Raw genomic sequence first — 19,645 nt, forward strand, 5'->3', positions numbered from 1 at the left:
CATTCATTTTAAACTACTGTAAAACACCAAAATCTTTTTTTCTTTTTTAGAAGCTCCGGTAACTAGTAATTTTAGCATGAGAAGAATGTGATTAAAATTATACAACTTAAAAGGGGACTGCTCATATCAGATTGGCTAATACCTATATAATACCCTTTCTTTTTGGCTCATGTGCTGCATACTCATTACTTTATCCACAAAATACAACTGCTCATTTACTTAGTTTGACAACAAGAAGTACAGAACAGTAGCTGATTTGTTCATTTAAGAAGAAAGGCCAAGAGTTTTTCATCTAAATGTAAGGTGGCACTCTTGTTGACCCTTTAAAATTATGTGCAAAACAATACATGTCTTTGCATTAAAAACAAAAAAAATGATTTGTCTTGTTTGACCAATGAGATTTCATTCAAAACATTCATGTTAAAAAGCTGTTTAAAGGAAAAAAAAAACATAAGAGATCTTTTGGAAACCTGATCAAAAATCTCCGTTCTCAGATCATTTGCCCTTCACTCCTCCTCCACATCAAAGAAGACTGGGGCTTTTATTAGAAGAATCCACTGCTGATTTCTGTATCGGCTGGATCTTAATGACCCAGGCTACAGAGGGACAGCCATCTGTTTCACTACTGCAGGCGACTGACCCACATTTGAAACAAATATAGACCAGGACACACCTCGAGACCACACAAACACATTCAGACGACCTCCAGCACGGTATCACCCAGCTGTCTAAATATCACCATTATCTGTGAGGAAATATTATTTAAGCTTAATTTCCAAAGTACATATACAACCGCTCTTGAAGAAAAAGCCCCCAGGAATTGTCCTTCTTTGACAAGCCCTGCAAGATGCCTGCTGTTGTGATTTTTGGGTATACTTGGGATTAATTAATTTTGAAGACAAACAGTTGACTTATTTACCTTCTTAAAACTATGAGTGGGTGACATTGACATAAATCTCTCGTTTTTGCCTAATCTCCATAAGAATATTCAGATGATATTTTGGCAAACCATGTATGGTTGCCATGGATTGTTCAAGTATGGTGCCAAAACTAAATAGACTGTTCAAGTATGGTGCAAAAAATGTAAAATGTAAAAACAAAATGCAAAACTACATATAGGTTTATTTGGGAGCTCTTACAATTATTTGTATTATACGAAACCTACTGATTTTCTCATTTTGCATCTCCATCTTCAAGCCTCGACACTGGCATATAACAGTCTTTCATTTGAAACCACATCTGAAAATAAATGTAATAAAATCTGGACTACAGGAGCAAACAAAGAAGAAAAGGTTAAGTTCTGAAATGTCCCAGTCAGCAAAGTTCTCTTCTAGTTAAAATCAAATTAATTTACAAAGAGATAGACTCATCTGAAAATGTTACTGCTTTTTCACACCCAAATTGTAATATGAAATAACTAATCCCATTATCTCTTTCCTTGAGTCAGAAAGATGATTACACAGATAATAACAAAGACATCTCAAAATGAAGACTTCAACAGATTCTCTTTTAAAACCATCGATTGGATTTTCAGATGTAGGTTTTAGGGTAATTTGACTTCTCTGTTTGCATACAGCCAGTCCCAGCTAATGACAGCGTAACACCAGACAGACAATTAAGCTCCTTTCAAACTCTTGGATGGATGGTCTGTTTCGACTCACAACCCCTGCTTATGTCCACAACACACAGTTAAACAATCTGTAAGTAACAAATTAGGAAGTCGTTTTTCCTAAAGGCAGTGTATGTAATAAGATTTGTCTTTTACAGCTGTGCTCTTTACTCCAAGGATAACACTTTCAAACAAGAAACTGTAATACGTATTCAGCACACACATTTTAATAAGGCACAAATTTCATCATGGTTAGTGAAAACACAAAGACTATTTCCAACAAATTTGAGTCTATTTGGCTGAAATGCAGTATAGGAAATGATTATAATCTCTGAAGCTGGCACAATCAAGGTCACCTCTGAGAGAGTCTCCAGTACCTACACACAGAAGGAGCTCTGCCAAGTATCGACAATTAAGATGGAAATGTCTTCACTAACTTTGCAGATAGCGTACATGTATAGTATAGGCCTGGGCATTATGACAAAAAGTATTGATTAACTGATCCCTCAATTAAAACCAGCCATAACAAACATAACATAGACATTTAATCATTGCAATTTAACAAAAAATAGAACTCTTACTGACAGAGGACTGGCTGTAGACCTCTGGATTAAAAAGTTCCAAGCTGATCACTGATATGAAATGATCGGCTCTCAGTCCGATTAAAATTTGACTAATAGCACAGCCATAACCATAGCATTGTTTCATTTGTACAACCTATGCCAATGTTTGTGTAATCTCTCAGTCGTCCAGGTAGGAGCCATAGCAGAAGAAAAATTTTATTCGGTCAACTGGACAACCTATGCCAATGTTCGGGATGGTTTCTATTGTAATTAGCATGATGTTCTGGATTTATGGACAATCTTAACTAAAGTCTAAAATGAGGAACCATATTTCCACTAGGACAAGATAATAGTGGGATATGTGTTTTATTAATATAGTGCTACAAATACTAATTTTAAGCATCACTATGACAACAGACTTGAAGACTTTCTAAAAACACACTTAATTTATTAATCTGTTTGGAAATCAGGAAAATTTGCAGAAACAGAAGTGGTCTTACCTCCAGAAATCTCATTGGCTTCATCAGGAAGCACCACTCCTTCTGTTAGCCTTTGGGGTTCACTCTGGTCCCTGCCATCGTCCCTCTCCCCTGCATAAGAAATAATAATAAATAATACAAATTACAATCTTTTTAATAGAACTAAATCATTACTAAATATAATCCCGTTCATAATGTAGATGAAAAATGAAATGAGAAAAACAACTGGGTTACATAAAGGAAATTGGAGCTGAGCAAATTATATAGTAGAGGAGAACTGCTTATTAGGCAAAAAAAAATCATTTGAGGGAGCAGGAGAAAATTGAAACTGAAGATTATAGAAAATTGTAATTTAAAGATAACATTTAAGATTGGTGTCCGACCTTTATATGTGGCCTGTAGCGATCTGCTGTGGAGGCTGCCACTGACCGCAGTCACGCTCACAGTGTAATGGCTGGACGGGCTGTAGTCTGTTATTATGACCCGGTGCTGCGTCTTAGGTACAGCAATCTCCTTTTGATGACCGTCTATGGCACAGACAAAGAAGAAAATGTTAGTTGTATTATTCATTCTGCATGATGAAAAAACATACATATATTTGTGTGTTTTTGAAAGGTATAATTTTCCTTTCACCTCAAGTAAGCTTTGGTTTGTGTACAGATGTGTTTACATCCAGCCAAATTTCCTTCATGATCATAGACACATATTTATTCAGGTTTTCAACTGACACCATTAGCAGTAAAGTTTCTTGTTCCCCATTGTGCTCAATGAGAAAAATACAGTTTGATTGATCACTTTTATTACAAACTTGACAGAACACATAATAAATAACAATGCAGGATATAGTGAAAGAAAAATACAAAGGCGTGTCAGTATGTTCAAAAAGGATTAGGAAGACTTAATTTAATCCTACCCCAAGCTAATCTTAATAATTTTCCATAAAGCATTATTCCATGTACACATCATTTGCATGTTAGTTGCATATTATAACAACACCCATTAATATTTTGAACCATACGTGAAAAACATGCCATAGTCATAGGCAATTGTGTGATGTAAAAGAAGTATTAGTCAGAGAAGGACCTTTGAAATGGTCAATCTCAAGTCCTGATCTAGTCTAATTAAGCCTTGTAATAGGTTTGGTTTAGACTTTAGGTTAGTTAAACAAAGTCCCTTCTTACTACTACAAACCCCTACCAAAAACAATACAATAATGCCGGTTTTAAAGCTTCACATTTGTATGCTGTTTACCACTAGGTACAACTTATTTGCAGTCAGTTTAGCTCATAAATCACTGGCTGCAGGTCAGATGAAAGTGACTTTGACAGTTACACTGGAGTTTGACCTAAAATAAACTGTAGCTTCACACAAACACAGAGGCAGCATGCGGTGGTGCCCTCTCCACAGCAGTTAATCCCAACAGGTCCACGGGTCACATTATCAGCGCGTTTTAATCGTGACCCTGCATCAGTCTGGCCCTCAATAAGGTGCGAGTGTGCGCCTCCTCAGCCTCCTGTCCCACGATGAGTAATGACACCAGCAGTGGTCAGATTTATCCCGCTCAAGGGTATGGCAGGTCAGATGAGGCAAGTGATGCATAGGCGTTCTCACACTAAAATCTAGGACCAAGTCAAGTGTTGCCAGTCACAAATAATTGCTACATCACCTTATTGTTTATAAATGACAGATGTAACAATATTGTTTTTGTCATTGTGGCACCACATTGTAAAAACATGTGCAAAAAGCTCAAATTGCACCATGAAATATTTAAAACAACCACATTAACAAACAAAAGACATCATTACATTATTACATTATTATACAGACAACATACTGACACTGTGAAATAAGCAAAATAGAAAGATTAAGCAGACAAAATATTAAGGTGCTACTATAGTGACTACTATAGTGATTTAGAGACTTTTTAAGTTGTTTTTCTGTACTGTGATAAGATTTGAGGGTTGAATTGATATACTATGACTCATTACTACTAAAGTGTTGCATTTTGCGATTATATTTTTGCAGCTCATGTTTTTTTTGACAATATGGTTAATTTAGAAAAAGGTTTAACTGGGATTATCCTGATTTAGGGTTACTGTGTCTCTAATCTAACTTTCTGTAGTAAAGCACATCAGGCAGCCATTCTGCAGTACTTTGAGAAATCACTTCAAATTACATTATACACACAAAATAAACTTTGCCAATCTATTGTTATTTGTTTATGAGTTAGTTTATACAGTGCATCAGCAGTGCCTAGGAGCTCCAAGTCGTTTTCTTCTATTTATCATTATAAATCATTACCTCAAATAAAAGTGGCACTGCTGCAGTTTGGCACATCTTTGTCTCTAACACAAAACAGATGAAATTTGCATTGTAAACCTATATCCTCTAGTCAGTGAATTCTAAAATGCACTATGTAACTTTTATGGTGTGGGGTCCGTCATTATTGCTTTGCCTGTAATGTTCAACAACATGAAAGTATACTAGTGGAGTTGTTCAGCCACAGATCTGATCAGTAACTGGGCCTGGTAGTGTCATTTGCTTGTCTCCAAGGAGATGAATAACTAATAATATCATGCTCAGAAACATAGCAGGCAAATCATTAACATCTCTCCAGAAAGACAAGCAGGTGGTAGATCCTTCATCAGAAAAGTTATGTGGTGTATCTGTAAGGTTAAACCATTATTATTATTTTTTTATTAAATCACCCTGTCTAACGATGTACCAGCACGCTGTGTCCTAGAATTTGTTTAGTTTTCAAGTATACCTGAGGAAGCAAATAAGTAATCATTTGTACTTTTATTTTTTTAAATATATTTTTCATAATTAGTCTTTGGAGCTATTTTGTTACAGATTTGTTAGAGCCAGCATCTCCATGGAGGTGGTTTGCAGAGTACAATAGGTGGAAGTTTTTAATTCAAACGTTTTCGTGCCTAAACTAGGAGAATGGTTATCATGGTGCAATGCACACTGGAACAATGAAATGATTAAGCCATTATGTAAGAGTCTTTAAATGAAACTGCAGGGGACATAAAGCTGTCCCTGTCTGAACCTCATCAGGCTGCAGCAGGTGCTATCAGACTGTCATTGTAAAGTGCTGACAGGGTCTGTGTGAGCAGAAATAACAGCGCCTTGTCTCAAAACTTGGCTGAAAGGCTGAGCAAATGTAGAGTCTCCATCTCTTGCTGTGTAATCCCTTCATGGCACTTTGATAAGAAGAAAATTACATAATCCATTTCTGACAGTCTCACACAATCCATGGGCTCCTCTAGTCGTTTCTGAAAATATACTGATCGTGGTGTGTGGGAGCGAGTGTGTATACTGTCTGTGTTACAGTGGGATGATGTTACCTGAAGTGCTGTAGGTGAACAGGTAGCTGTCAAAGTCTCCTTTAGGCTCCTTCCATGTGACAAGTAGTTTGTTTGGGCTGAGAACTTTGAACTTTAGCCGCCTTGGGGCTGGAGCTGAAAAAGAGAAAAATTATATTTTATTTTAACAATACAAAAACAGAAAGAAAGTTATAAAGCACAAAGAACAGATGGTTATTTGAAAAGTCAGGAAAAGCCTCTACAACTATAAAACATATTTAAAGATCCTACTCTTACTTTACTTAAATAATTAAAAATAAATAAAACTGAATTTTCTCCAGTTAAGATGAAATAGTATGTCTTGGAATGTGAATATTACATTATGAAATGTTAATGGTTAGGTAAGATGTAGATAGATTAAAATAAATTAGATTTACCATGTACTAGCTCTGGGTTTCTCAGTCTGTGAATAGCATAAGTAGTCAGAAAGATTAAGCTTAGTTGGAGCCTATTTTGTCAGTCCTCAGCACAGATAAATTTATCCGATAAGGTGGTGACCATCAAATGAATAACTTTTTACGAAAGGTAATTAATCAGGGTAATAGGGAGGAAATAATTCATTACCAGTGTCATAACTTCAATAAAGTATTCTTTGTGGCAGTTCCAACAAGATATAAATAAAGAGGGCAGTGTAATGTCAAAAAAAATTACAAATATGAAACTTTTGGATACTTTAGTCAAGTCCATTTATACAAATTAGGAGACAGGCAATTACCTGTGACCCTGAAATGAAAATGGCAAAAAGAAAAAAATAATGCAGAATTTAGAAAATAAAGAAATTAATTTGTCAAATTTTTGGTCAAGGTGAGCAGAATGCAGCACAGCAGGGACATGACCTCACTCTGAGGTTATTTCAGCTTCACTTTGAATGTGAGGGTTTAAGGCATCATAGAAGTGATGTGTATTCTATCTAAACAATATCTCAGAAAAACGAATGGTCCACAATAGTCCTGCAGGCTGAGGTCTGCAATAAAGCTGGACTGTTGTGGTTAAAAATGGTGACAGGAGCTATTGCTATAGTGTATGTGCGCTAGCTCCAACAAATACACATAGAGAAACATCTTTTAAAATGGGGAGATGGTAAAAAGAAGGTCAAAATCAGACTGCACCAAACTGCACAGAAAAGAACAGCTGCACTCAAGTAAACAAGCATTGTAAAAACGAGGAGAGCCAAATCCAAAGGACCGAAAAGAAACACACAATCTAGTATCTACATCTACACTACAATCTAGTATCTACATCTGTGATGGAAAAAGCTAGTCTTGAATATTCAACTCAAATAAAATATGGTAAATCATTTTGATACAACTTGTCACCAATTTCCCCCTGACTTTAGTCATGGTATGATCTCACTGGTGCGTGAAAACAACAGCATATTAAAAGCCTTAGGTAAAAAATCACTTGAGTCTTAAATTGTCAAACATTTTTTAAATGTTTGATAATGCCCTTTGACATTGCAGCTCACCACTTTTTACATTTAAACCTTTTTCAAATACTCAGAATGCATAGGACGACTAAGAATAATTACACCACACAATAAGAATCTATGAATAATTTAAGCTAGCTGAGTAGCTGGGTAGATTATTACGTTCATATCATTTAATGTGTGCTTGATAGTAGGTGAATGAAGTTGGCAGACAGGATACCAATAACAGGCTGAAAATTGCCTTGAATACAGTGATCTTTGCTTTGCATGTCAATGAAGTCACTCTGCCACACACACCACTCTGATTTATCATTTAAAATTAACAGCAGTGTGACCCCCTCTCTCACTGATGTCAAAGTCAACAAGTGGGAGTCTATTCAGTATTAGACAGCTACAACGATTAATAGATAACGACTAGACAATACCCATCAGAAGGCTTTGATGTCTCTAATAGCTCATCTTTCACATAAGGTCTGCTGAAAAAAGGTAATCCACAGTGTCACATTATAAAGCAATTTTCCTCTTTCTATTGTAGTCTAAAAATATTCAGATCATTATAGTCAAGGACAATACAAATCACTCTAAGCAAGCTGCAAGTTGTCCATGATAAATAATGGATCGTGTGCAGTTGTGCGTACTCCCGGGAAAGTATTGTGTTTTCATGAATTGCAATTGTGTTTGGATTTGAAATTGAAGTTTTAAAATCATGATTCAGTACACGGTGCACATTTTAACCAAATCTAGGAACTTTTCTAAAATCCCAAACTCAGTTTCAATACTACTACTAGGGAATTGATACTCAATAATTATTTTGATACAAGAATGGTAATAGTTTAATTAATGAACGTTATACTAGTTTTAATCAAGACCCTTCTAAAACTATTCATAAAGATAAATGTGATTTCTTTTCAGTATTTATACTTGCTTGAATGAGTATCTAATTTAATACTAGTTTTCAATAAGCACCTAATTTTCAATACATTTGACAACCCAACCAGGAGGAGCATTAACATTTGTAGATAACTAAAATACAACCTGTACCACTATAACACAATACAATGAGATATTTAGCTCTTCATTTGTTAGTTGAATAACTGCAAATTTTTAAATAGCCAATTTTGACCATTCAAATTGCAATTTTTATTAGAATATTATTAATCTGGCAGGCCTTCTCCAAACCAGTATAAACCGTCATTCCTTTATAAGACTTATGAAGTCGACAAACCCCCATCAGCTCCTGTCTGTAGCTTCTTGCCAGGGGCTAAACCCAAGCTTTTTGGCTCAGCCTCGGTGACTAGTGCTTAGCAACAGCAACCGGGGTAAATACTGTGGATAGTCAGTGAATCTTAATGAAAATATTGCAAACCCATCAATCTGTTCAGAGCCATGTCAGTGTCGTGTGCAACCTAAATGAGTGCTGATCTGGGGTACGAGGCGAGTAATCTCCTCCTCTGCCAGAATCAGCAGAGTTGAAGATGTCAGCACATTACAAACTGGAAATGTATGGATTAGAACAACAGAGCAGAAAAGACACGTTTGAGAATAAAGCTGCTGCTGGACACTTACAGTAAATGCTTGCTTTATAATCCTTTGTTTCACCTCACTGTTTCTATTTGTCTTTATTGCCTTTGGGTTTTATTGCACTGTATTCTGGTATTCCAAAATCTTGTACAATAGATTCTGCAGATAGGACTGTGGAGTTTGCATGTTCTCCTGTCTGTATGGATTTTCTACTCCGGTTTCCCCCATTAGCCTAAATCATGCATGATAAGGTAATTCTCAAGCTATAGGTACTTCTAAACAAGATCTGGAGAAGTGTTCTCTAGTGATGCACTGCAGTCGCCCACTACTCGTAATAGTTTGCCCTAATAGGGGTTAGATGCAGAGCACTGTAGTCAGAGAATATTTTGGTTGATAAAAGAGATGCCCTGTGTATTGATTAATTGACTAAAAGAGGGCAAGGTCTGGCACCACAAGAGCTGAGATATATTTAGAATCTCCATGAACGGACCATTTATCTGACCAAAACTGTACTGAAAGATCAAAGGTTCAAAAAACATAAATTTATACAGACAAGTACTAGTAAACTATATATGTATTTAAAAAGGCAGACTGATTTAACTCCTACAACTGCACACATGTCCTTTCTGGGATGATATACTGTGTTACATCTTGTCTAAATACTACAGTAGTTGTACAAAAATACCTCAGAGAAAGTCAAGCTCAGACATGTAGGGCTGTGTATATCGATAAAGCAGCAAGAATTTAAGAATTTCTTTCAAAAACAGACAGATTTGGCAGACTGTTCTGACTTTCTTCAGCACTGTATGACCTTACTTTTCCCCTCTTTCTTCCATAATCTCTTGTCACTCCATTTCTTTCTCATCCACACTTTCGATCCTTTAACCTATAATTCCTTGTTTTCCGCTTCTTCACTTTGGATTAGCCCAGAGCATCGAGTTTCTATGGGTGACACTGGCTTGTTCCTAAGTTGTCACCACTGGATAACTACTGTAAACGCATGTGTGAGTGTGTGTGTTATGGTTTTGGATCCATGCAGCTCCCTTTTGATGTGGCGTAGTGCGTTTCATTGCTTCCACATCAACCCTGAAGACTGAGATGGTGCTTAACCCAAATCCACTGTGCCTTTTTTATCTCCTCAGCTGCTCACACGCTCCAGCTCTGTGCCTTATCCCAGGCTTTAAACTGTCTCCTTCCTTCTTTCATCCTCCATCCCTGCCTTCACTTACTCCTATCCGTAGTGGCTTAATGTCATTCTCCTCTGTTCACTGCTTACCTATGTAGCACTTATCTCTCCTCCGCTTTGAGTGTACGCGAGTATGAAGTCTCCAAAGAGTGACTGAACATTTAGAGACTGCAGAATGAGCCCAGTCCATGTGTGAAAGAAAAGGCATGATATTCTGCATGGCTGCAAGAGGAGCTCATAAAACCACTCTAAAAGTAGGTTCAATCAGCCTGGATGAGGAACAAGACCCAGAAACCTAGAAAAGAATTGGAGGCAGTGGGTCGTGTTTTCAAAGAATGCAAAAATATATTAAAGAAAATATAAAGAAAATATTGGCCTCTTAACTTGCAACAGATCTAAACCAAGTCTAAAACAGGACAATTCTAGGTCTAAACTTCACAGATGTGATACGAACCCAATGAATAAGGATAAATATGGATTAAATTGACTATAACTAAATATTTAAATATCAGAAATGCAGAGAAATCTACGTACCACCCTAAGAAGTACAACTGTTTGAGAACCACTGATCGACTACTTACAAAAATAACATCTGAATATGCAGTGAAACAAAACAAGGTAATTCATCATGTTTTCAAGAGGGGCATTACTCACTAACTGTAGCATAAAAATAACTACCTCCAAACACATGCTATGCTAGCACTTTTTCCCTCAATGCAAGGTTTTATAGGCCTAATTATCATCACGGAGGTGTGAAAAATGAATTAATCATCCCAATCTAATGAAATTTAATTTAAGACTGCAGAAGAAGCTAGTCAGATAACTTGCTGAAACGAATGGAATGTAAAATACATCAAATATTTACCTCTGTTTTGGTCTCAAGATTGACTAGCTACTTTTTGTTGGCAATTTATGACAAGTATTGTGTTTACCTCTCATCTTTAGTGCCCTCTAGAGACAGGGTGTACAACACTTAAATATTTAATGTAGCCTTTACTACTACTTTATCTTAGACAAGCTCAAACTGACAAAATACAATTCTCTTCCCTTCTGTAATCTTTGCTTTCATCATGTTTTGTTTACATTGTGTTGCCAAAGGAAAAGGGCTTCTTGAATAAGACTGACAAGGTGGCTATGTGTGTTAACAGCTTTTAGAGCTTTGGGTAAATAAGAGTAATTTTAAGGTAAAACAGGTTGTTCCATCTCAATCATTCTTTGTTTATGATTTAACAATTTCCTATTATGGCCCTCTTCTCTTCATTACAAGTTACTGGCCAGCACACTCGCACTTAATACAAATTTAATAGTGGCTTGAACCAGACATGCAATTACAAACTGAAAATGGGTTTTGAACATGTTCTTGGGCACATAACCTTATGTTATGTGATCTGGAGCATGTATTGACGCAGCTGTCGACCAATCAGCAAAATCAATCACCATAATTAACCATGCACGCAGTTAATTCACACAGGATTAACCGCATCGTCTCTGCACCCTGCTAACGTGTTCAGGGAACGTGGGAACTCAATGCTCAGGTAACTGTGAATAATAAAGGTCCACTTTATTTGCAAAACTTGCACTAGTTTGATTAAAACTTTGGCAAATGTCCACACTCAGAAATAATGCTTCTTCTATCCTCAATCACTACAGCTTTGAAAACAGCATCAAAAGCTGCAGGTCGGGCTGGCTCCTCTGAGAGCACAGACTAAATTTACATTTTCTTATTCAGTACTTTTCTATGTTAGGACAAAAGGAAAAAGGGAAAAGTCAGTACTTCTGCTCAAGAATAAGTGCACTGTAATACAATTCTCCATCTGACACTAAGAAGACTACTACAGGCAAAACCATCTCAACAATAGTCTTTGGTTAACACTGTTTAAAAAAAGAAACAAGTGAGCAATTTGAACAATATGGCAAAAAAAAATTTGGGAGGATTTTGATTATATCAAGATTCATGTGTAAAGTCATCTACTCTCTCTGAAAGTTCACACTTCATTATAATTGGCTGAATCTAGCTGTCACTCACTCAAAGCCTCACAGTGGCAAACCAAGAGCAGGAGGAGTAGGTGGAAAGTCTGTACTTGAGAAGACACATTAAACAGAGAAAGAGTAAATCAATATCGTCACAGGGATGAGATCACGATTAGGTTTTTAATCACTATATCGCCCAGCCTTTTCCAAAAATATGAGATACAGATACTGTGAAACAGGTAGGCTGATAATTAAAGCAAGCTAGTGTGAGAAATGTGCAGTGATGCTTTATATGAGAAGTTTGCTGTTGTTGAATTGGCTCACTTTTCACTAGTGGAGGTCCTTATCAGCATGCAGTTGTGTTGTGTACACAAACATCCTCCATGGGCAGAGCACAAAGTAATCTCCAATCCCTCTGAGCAGATGTTGCAGCTTAAAGGGGCAGCGCAAGCTAAATTAATGGCTATCACATGGCCCTTATTGAGGCGACTTTACAGCGCATAACCCCCAAGTGTCTGTGAGGTCCCTTCCTCCTGCTCCTCAACTCTGGGAACTGATTTATGCCTTTGTCTCACCTACAGCTTCTGTCTGACTAATATGAAAAGCATGACCTATAGAACTGCAAATGAGTTGGAAGAAATTGGAATAGAGAGGAATACTTGAAACACAAGTAAAATGTGGGTGAAAAAAGTCTGTGACGAAATACTGTGGAGGAGTAAAATAAAAGCTTTTTTTAATTTTTGAATGAAAAGCCTAATTTTTATCGAGAAAGTTGAACAGTCAACACAGAGATTGAACTTAAAGTGAGGTGAAATCCAATAATGGACATAATGCCAATGCCAAACTGTCAACTGAAATGCATAAGTTTGAGGTGACTAATTACAATGCCTATCAAACTGGCAAAAATACATTATATAGTCTACATGTACAGACCTTATTTTCCTTAGAGCCCTGTATTAAAGGTGCACTATGTAACTTTTATGGTGGAGAGTTCTCCACTTGTTTGACTCCATGGAGATGTTATTGCTTTGCCTGGAAAGTTCCACAGTTTATAGCTCTTTCCTCAATTACAGCTGTTATTATTGCCTCTCCACAGATGTGACCTGTAACTTCATCTGAGATGTCACCTACATGTCCTTTTTGAGATATAAAAAATGAATACCATGTGGAACATTCCAAGGAAAGCAATAAAACGTCCATGAAGAGGTGACACGACCCCATAAATGTTACGTAGTACACCTTTAAATATGGACAATTCAAATCTTTAAATATGCACTGCACAACCTTTCTGCCGGAGGGTTTGTCACCTGCTTGTCTCCATGGAGATGTTATTGTTCGGCCTAGAATGTTCAATGGTATGACATTAAACAAATCCATCTAGCATTTATTAATTACAGGTGTTCCTGCTGTTCAAAAATACAATTAATTTCTTCTGTAAATAGAGGTGACTCTCCACAGATCTGAATGGTAATGTAGCATAGTGCTGTCTCATTCGAGATAGAGTTAGGTTTAATCTATACGGTGGAACTAGACAAAGCAATAGCATTTCCATGAGAACAAGTACGGTGGGCCCTCCACCAGAAAAGTTGCGTAGTGCACCTTTAAGATAAGCTCTACAGTTGCCTCAATGAACCCTTTGCATTTCATTCAGCATTTACAGACCAGTGTGGCTGAGTGCGCTGTTATAGTGGGCGTGTTATAGTGTTCCTATAATTTACAAAGATTAGCCAAGTTTATATCAACAAACGAACACAATGAAGCATAATTCCACTCAAAAACTCTAATCCTCTCCAGTTTAACTGGTGCCACATAGAACTTCGAATAGTTTCTATTGTTTTTCCTCTCACAAAATATGATTACCAATGTCCTTAATGAAATTAGCCCCTTCCTGCATAATATATTCTCATCAAAAAATCTAAGCAAAAATCCTAATATCCAAAGTTAAAGTTAAATTTATTACAGTCACTCAGACCCCTTCAGAAACCTGAAAACAGCAGCAGACCTTTAGGAGGGGCCCAGTTTGATTAAATGAGGTTTGCCGAAGTGAGGCGATATATATTGTGCGGCACATTGCCCTGCAAATCATCCCAGCTTGAAGCACGTCTGTACAACGCATTTATTAAAACTCCTCTGAAGCGTGGCAGCATCGGCAGAGGACTGAGAGAGCTGGTATGCTGCCGGGCGAAAAGGCACCAAAATATGATCCAAAGTATGAAATGATCTGATTGGACAAGAGTAGGATATCCAACAGAGAGAAGAAATTTGGAAACAAGGCTCAGGTGAGGAATGAGAGAAGGGCAGTGGATATGGAGAAGGTCACAGAGGTGAGGCTCGAGGCTGTGCAAAGGAGGAGAGTGGAGAAACAGATGGAAGGACATCGGATGACCGGGTATTTGGGAGAGGCAGGACAAAAGAGCACCTCCTCCTTAAAATACTCACCCTGCTCCTGTGCATTGGAGGAAGAAAGGGGAACCAGGGCTTGTAGCAGCAGAGGAGCCCAAAAACACCATCTGATCCTTCCAACTGACAACATCCTCACAGGCAGCAGTCTAGACCTGAACATATGAAAGATATTATCAATGAAAACAAAGAAGGCAAGGTTTATTTGTAGAACACAGTTTGTACACAAAGTAATTGAAAGTGGTTTACATAATGAAGGGTGGGTTAAAATTTGGCTGTATACAATATACAATGCAACATAATACAATCTAAATAAAAATCTGCACCCAGTCCAGCTGCAATTCAAGTGTCAGACTGGTTTAGTTATGTTGGGATACTCACACAAGGACCAGAGCTATGTTGTGCTGTGCAGGACCATGGTGAATGAATAAATCATGAATAAAAATATTGAAATTCGATAATCATTTGAAGAAGTATCGGTAGTGTAAAGTAAACAACTAGAACAAAATTGGGCATTTCCTGAATATTTTTACTGTCGTTGTTCTATAAGACCACATGGTAATATTCAAGAAACTACTGTACTACTTTTGTGTGGGAAATTACATTATATTTTGTAAGTAAAGTTGATTTGGGGTATCAAGCTTTCTCCTTACAATCAAAATTAATTTTGAAATTTTAGTGACAGCACCAGTTGTTAGTGACAGTGGTGAGTTGCCTGAAAGCCCCATAAGCCCTGATCTGGAGTCAGTTGTTCTGTTTAATATCCACTTTGATACAATTACAGAGCAGCAGCCCTACAGTCTAGACTGACCACAGAGCAGCGGTTAGGGATCACGCCTACACAAATGGGGAAACAGTGGACCACTTTGTCTTTGAAGAAGAACAGAATTTCACAGAAGAGCTGCGAAGGATGGACAAGAGACAGACACAGAGATTGACAGACCTGACAAGAGGGCATAACCAGAGCGCAGAGATTAGGGCAAACCAGGCTGCTCCTTATCATTTCAACCCTCTTAAGATTGACTCCTTTTACTAAAAACGTCTGCTTCTCCATTAGCAGCCTACAGGCCCACTTTATCAGTTTTCCAGGGATATCAGATATAACAATCACAGTCTCAAACTTGTTGCATACCATGTAGAATGAGCAATGTATATTTAACCCAAGTCAAACTGGGCAAATAAATCACACTTGACATTAAGAACAATATAACATTCAATATCCAAACTCAAATTACATAAAAATGTGTAGTTTGTCTGTATTGCCTATACCAATGTTTCCCAAACAGGGGTATGGGAACCTCTGCGGATACCTGAGCACTGACCAGGGGGTACTTGGACTGAAGGAAAGAAGGTGAAAATGAACAGTATTTTATTTTTATTTTTTTTGAAGTTCTTAGAATTATATTTAATATTTTTGACAGCCTATCATTATAATTCAAAAATGACTATACAGGACATAGTATAATATAGTAAACAGAGCATAGTACCCAAGTTAGAGTGAGACAAAGCACTCCAGACAAAGTAGGTTGGGGCTCACTCTATAGTCTTTGCTCGTTTCTTGTTGATACCCTTAAGACCAATTAGTGCCATATTATATGCACATTGGCCTATTGGATTTCTTATATGTGCACTTTGCCTAATTTCATTGTTCACTCAGTCCAGAGGGCAACTTAGAGCGTATTACCTAATGAAAAACAACATTCACAAGCTTGTATCCTTTATAATCTTCTTATGATGACGCTATGGCAAATACATAGTCCTAAACAAATGTATTTACCATATGAGTAGTAAGAATAATATTTCCCAACCATAATATTTATTTAGTTTAAAAAATAGTAGCCTAAATTCAAAGCTCCTCTTGTACAGATTAAAATTATCTAAATGAATCAATTAAAGTTTCATGGCGCCCATCTGAGCACTAATTATCTTAATAGTAAAAATAATGAATGAAATACGTCTCCAAACCTGTTCAAACATCAGTTCCACGAGTGCTTTTAATCCCAGTTTAAATCTTCAAATTCAAACCAAACGTCGCTTCTGCCGCTGCTCCTGCTCCCCTCTCTCTTCTCCTCCGTCTGTCTCCTCTTTCTTCTCACTCTTGTCCGGATACAATTCGGTCGGTCCGGAGTGGGTGTTTCTCCGCTCGTTATTCAGCCATTCCTCCCTCCAGCCATTCCTCCCTTGTACCAACCCTTTTCTCCGCGCATCAGAGCAGAGAATGGAGAGCAGAGGCTGTAGTGGCCGTGAGCGATACACCACCAACCTGTGCGCTTCAACTTGCTCTCTCGGGTTTCTTTACTCAGACCATGTGCTGCGGCTGGATAAAGAGTCGTTGGTTTTCCTCGTGCGTCTCCGCGCGCTCTGGGCAGGTGCACGATCGCGCATCCATCCACGGATTGGATGTTAGAGGCACGATGACGCAGGGCTCTCTGTGAAGGAAAGTTTTTACTCAAACACGCCGAAATATAAAACCACGTTTAAAATTACCACAAAAGTTTTTTTTCTGTTAGCTCTTTTCAATTAAGTTTTCATTTGGTTACAGGGTGTGTCCGTTTGCATGTAGCCTAGCTTAGGCACGGTAAATGGTGGTCGTAGGGGCCGATGGCGCAGATTAGCATCCTCATTTCCGTCAGTCAGCTATGGCTATTTGCTTATCAACATAGAGTATGAAATAAATTAACAAGGAACAAAACTGTAAAGCGAGTATGAGCATCGGGGAAAGCACTATAAGACTAAGCTCTCTGATTGGCCTATATAAATTCCCGCGAGACAGAAATATATATTTTTAAATTATTATTTATTTTATTTATGTATTTATTTTGGGCAAGTAGAGATTTACATTCTTATACAATTGAACATATAACATAATAAAAATAAAAATAATCACAACAAAATAAAATTGCCAAAAAGGAGTGGGAAGAAGAAAACTTATTTTAATCCTACTTCCATTCTTCTAATCTAACACAATGAGCACAATGAACAGATACAAGTAATGTAATGGACGGCATATACCAGCAATAAACCATTTTATGCCTCACAATGTCCTCTTTTAACAGGAAAAAAATTGCATTAAATAATAGCCTGCATTTGTATGAGGAAAAGTGGTTTTACAGGGTTGTAGTATCCTAATGAATTTAGCACGGTGCCTACCATCTACTCACTAAATCCTATCTAAAGATCTTTGCCAAATAACAAATGGACAATTGAATGCAGGGCGAGCTGACCACATGTGTGCAGCAGCAAAGAAGATGGATTGAAATGCAGCTCACTACAGACGTGGGTCCAAGCCACTTTGAGGGACTTTGGATCAGGCCTGCTTCTGTGGAGGTGTGATTGGATTTGGTCCTAGACTGCGTTAAAAGACCTTAAACACTTGTGACACGTTTATAAATAGGCAGCAGCACTATGTTTTAGTGAGCTTAAATTCATCTTTTATTTATTTCAGTAAGCTTAGTGTCCATGCTATAAATCAACACCAAAACACATAAAGAAAAAGGTGATAGTTGTTTTTGTCATTTTGGAATGATTTTGGGCAGTTCTGGTGAATGTAATGTACTAAGAAACTCCAGTTGTTTTTTGGGGTGGGCTGGGACCTTGTGCTCTTTGTAATCCTGTTTATAGACTGCACTGTGGCCGAGTTGCCTGCAGTCATGAGGAGTGATGTGGATGGATGAGAGGCAAGAGAAATGTGCCAGTGGCCGTGGGTTTAAACTCTGAATAGCTTAACTCCAGGTGTGTCCCTCGGGCCCCCCCCACACACACACATACACATGCACACTAGCGCACACATAACATCTTAGCTAAACAACTGTCCAGATGCCATAAACACTATAATCAGGCTGTGCTCTCTTCCTGCAGCCTCTTCATCTTTTTCCTGTCCCATTGCCTCCTCCTCGGATTCTTCTGTTTCACACAAGCAGCAGACCACACACAAAATCAATGGTACAGGATCATTTTATTCACTGATTCATAAAGGTAAAGCTAGATTCTGTGACAAATCCTTTTGGACAAAAGTTCTGCTTGAATTTGTCCAGAAGATTTATTGGTTCAACTCTCTGTACTAAATGAAAGCACACTCACTAAATGCATCAGTAATATACGGTGTTATACTCAAAAGTTGGATAAGTAGGCATTCATCATTGGTGTTTTATATCATTAGGTGCATAATGTAACTTTTTTGCTAAAGGATCAGCCTCTTACTTGCTTTCATGAAGCTTATGTTGCTTTGTCTGGAATGTTCTACAGTAAGGCATTAAACTTCCTCATCTATCATGCTTTTTATTGCTTGAAGAGATGCCTGGAAAACATGCATTCGTACTGTGAACAGAATCTCCTTTCTACAGATCTGACCTGTAACTTGCCCTGATGCTCGTCTCCATGGAGATAAATATGTTTAATGCCATTCTGTGGATTTTCTAGACATAACAATAGCATCTCCATGGAGAGAAGCAGGTGGGGGGATGCCCCACCAGAAAAGCTTCACAGAGCATTTATGGTTTAGAGGTGTTTGCTTCCTGGAGTATTACCAAACAGTTATGAAGTTTGCTATTTCAGTTTTTAATGAGATCAGAACTCAAACAAGGTTACTTTACACACTGCACTAGCATTTATGTGTATTTATAAACATATCTGTCACACGTACTGCTTTAAATCTCAGTTGTTGCTAAAGGTTTGGTGCACCAAAACCAACTGAGCTGCTGTAAATCAGGCAGTGTTATAGAAAAGCCTCATTATACAGCGTCTCGGTGAGATGATTTGCGGCGTATCTTTGTATTCGAGAGGGCTGCGGTGCCAGGTGTCTCTGCTCTGACAGCTCTTCACTGCCGACGTTTAGGCCAACAAAGCTAAAGACATGCCCTACGGATGAACCACACTGCTGTCATCTTGTTTTTTTGTACTTTTTGAAAAACGATTATATCTCTTGATCTTTTTTTTTTTTCAGACTGAATTGCATCTGTCCTTTTAAATGTTTTATCTTCTCATCCGATCTACCTGCCATGTTGTTCTCTGTGCTTTAGATCCACTGTCCTCTGCAGCTTCTGTTGAATAAATGCAACAGTCACGTGGGGAGGGTTGATCCATGGGTCATTTTGCTCCACGCCATATGGTTCACCTGCAAGCC

The 19,645-nt window shown here is 37.7% G+C and overlaps 1 protein-coding gene across 1 annotated transcript in view; it reads right to left on the minus strand.

The window, feature by feature from the left end:
• col14a1a (collagen, type XIV, alpha 1a) overlaps positions 1–14,656 on the minus strand; it is an 86,122-nt gene extending 71,466 nt beyond the window's left edge. Inside the window, exons 1-4 of the mRNA XM_055163876.1 lie at positions 14,563–14,656; positions 6,002–6,115; positions 3,035–3,178; positions 2,673–2,762 (exon numbers count right to left, since the gene is read on the minus strand). Coding sequence (XP_055019851.1) covers positions 2,673–2,762; positions 3,035–3,178; positions 6,002–6,115; positions 14,563–14,656 — 442 coding nt within the window. The remainder of the gene's footprint in view (positions 1–2,672; positions 2,763–3,034; positions 3,179–6,001; positions 6,116–14,562) is intronic.
• Between the last annotated feature and the right edge of the window lie 4,989 nt (positions 14,657–19,645).

Source organism: Boleophthalmus pectinirostris, unplaced genomic scaffold (assembly GCF_026225935.1).
Source record: "Boleophthalmus pectinirostris isolate CB_2022bp ecotype Guang Dong unplaced genomic scaffold, ASM2622593v1 HiC_scaffold_6, whole genome shotgun sequence".
Lineage (NCBI taxonomy): Eukaryota > Metazoa > Chordata > Actinopteri > Gobiiformes > Gobiidae > Boleophthalmus > Boleophthalmus pectinirostris.